The 1836-nt window shown below is 25.1% G+C and overlaps 1 protein-coding gene across 1 annotated transcript; it reads right to left on the reverse strand.

Moving 5' to 3' along the window:
* Positions 1-609: 609 nt before the first annotated feature.
* Positions 610-1104, reverse strand: LOC145838163 (protein transport protein Sec61 subunit gamma). Its single transcript, XM_082945718.1, has one exon. The coding sequence runs from the start codon at positions 1082-1084 to the stop codon at positions 878-880; it is 207 nt and encodes a 68-aa protein (XP_082801844.1). The 5' UTR covers positions 1085-1104; the 3' UTR covers positions 610-877.
* Between the last annotated feature and the right edge of the window lie 732 nt (positions 1105-1836).

Raw genomic sequence — 1836 nt, forward strand, 5'->3', positions numbered from 1 at the left:
GTTAAAAATAAATCAAAACTTTAGTTTAAAAAAAAACGTTATAAAAACACCTGAAAAAACATAGAGTTAGTATGCTAACTAGCCTTGGGTTTATCAATAACTATGATAAGTAAAAAATATCATTTGTTTAACTTTATTTACATACAACTTTGAAGTAGTTATAATTGGAAAATTGCATGCACAGCATAAAACTTTATTGTTATTTTGTCTAGAACAAACATTTAAGGTTTAAAAAAATATTAAAATCATTTTTTAAAGTTTATCTTATATCATTTTAAGTTTAATGTACCTATTAACAATAAACTTGTTATAATGTTCGTTTGCTGAATATAATTCTTATTGAATTAAATTTGTAATTAAATAATTATTTGTAACTACACAAATTGAATTGTCAATTTTCAAGGTTTTTTATTAACCTTATCTTTATCTAATAAAATACTTAATACAATACAACTGTTAGAAATTTTTAAAGTTACAAATCAAATTATTTTCTACTTATGTTACATAGTTAACATAATATGTACCTTAACTTATAGTTAACTATAATAGCTTAGCTTAACATAGATGTAACGTAGACAACAGTATAAAAAATACATTGACAACTAATTTATCATAGTTTTATTTACAAAAACAACTTATAATAAAACTTTTATATAGAAAACATCCCAACACACATATAAGAGCACATTAACATTTTCAAAAACAATAAGAATGTTTAAACTCGAATAAAAATTTCAAAAGAAGTTCATAGATTGAAGTTTGTAAATATAGAAGAAAAATTTCAGTCTCAAAATTAGCTACTAATCAAATAAGTTATTATTAATAATTTTTTATTATATATATGTAGAAAAACACCTGAAAACAAATGTTTGTGTTGTTAAGAACCAACAATGATGTTGTTGATGGGAATGTGGATCAACTTGACGAAATATCCGATGAAACCCATGATTGCAAACCCGATGGCTGTTGCTATGGCAATCTTCTGAAATTCCTTCCTATCAGGCTTGGTGCATCTCTTCACTAATCTGATTGAATCTTTGGCGAATTGCTTGCCTGGTTCGACTAATGATAAAAGTTGGTCCATTTTGATATATCAGTTTATAAGGAACTAGAAAAATAATTAGTGTTATTTAGAATAGATATATTTAAATTATGATAGAAAAGATACATTATTACTTTAGTAACAATAAAACAATGTTTTGGATTGATATAGTATATAGGGTTGCCACTCGTTTTTTCAAAACTTTTTCCAGGTTTTTCAAATTTTTTCCAGGTTTTTAATAGTACACATTTTTGGGTCTATTTTTAGTTTAAAGTTAAATTTAAGGTAACAAACTGTGCTAAATAGTATAAAAAGATTGAAAAGATATTGTAAATCTACTTAAAATGTGTTTTTTAATACAAAAAATTTTGGTAATGACTTAAATATTTTATCTATATGATAAATTTTTTGAGTCAAACCAAAACTTTACTACTGAAGTTGTTAAAGTTCTTAAAAATTCCAGGTTTTTTGATCAAAAATCCAGTTTTTTTTTCAAAATTTATTAAAGTCTAGGTTTTTCTAGGCAACCCTGTAGTATATGAAATACCTTATTATACAAAAGTATAACGCCATAAAGCTGGGTTTACCAAATGAAGCAATATTGCACATTTAAAATGAATTGCACATTTGGCCATTCATGCATAACTACCTTTTCACTTAGACTCAAACATTTTCAAAAAAACAACAAAGTTTGGCTATTTAAAAAACTAAAGTAACTTTGGAGGTAACAGGGTTGCTACTCTTTGAGTCAAAAACTGCCCTGAGTCATCCTGAGTGTTTACAAAAGTTTTATT

The sequence above is a fragment of the Thalia democratica genome, chromosome 6 (assembly GCF_965202585.1).
Source record: "Thalia democratica chromosome 6, ktThaDemo2.hap1.1, whole genome shotgun sequence".
Taxonomy (NCBI): Eukaryota; Metazoa; Chordata; class Thaliacea; order Salpida; family Salpidae; genus Thalia; species Thalia democratica.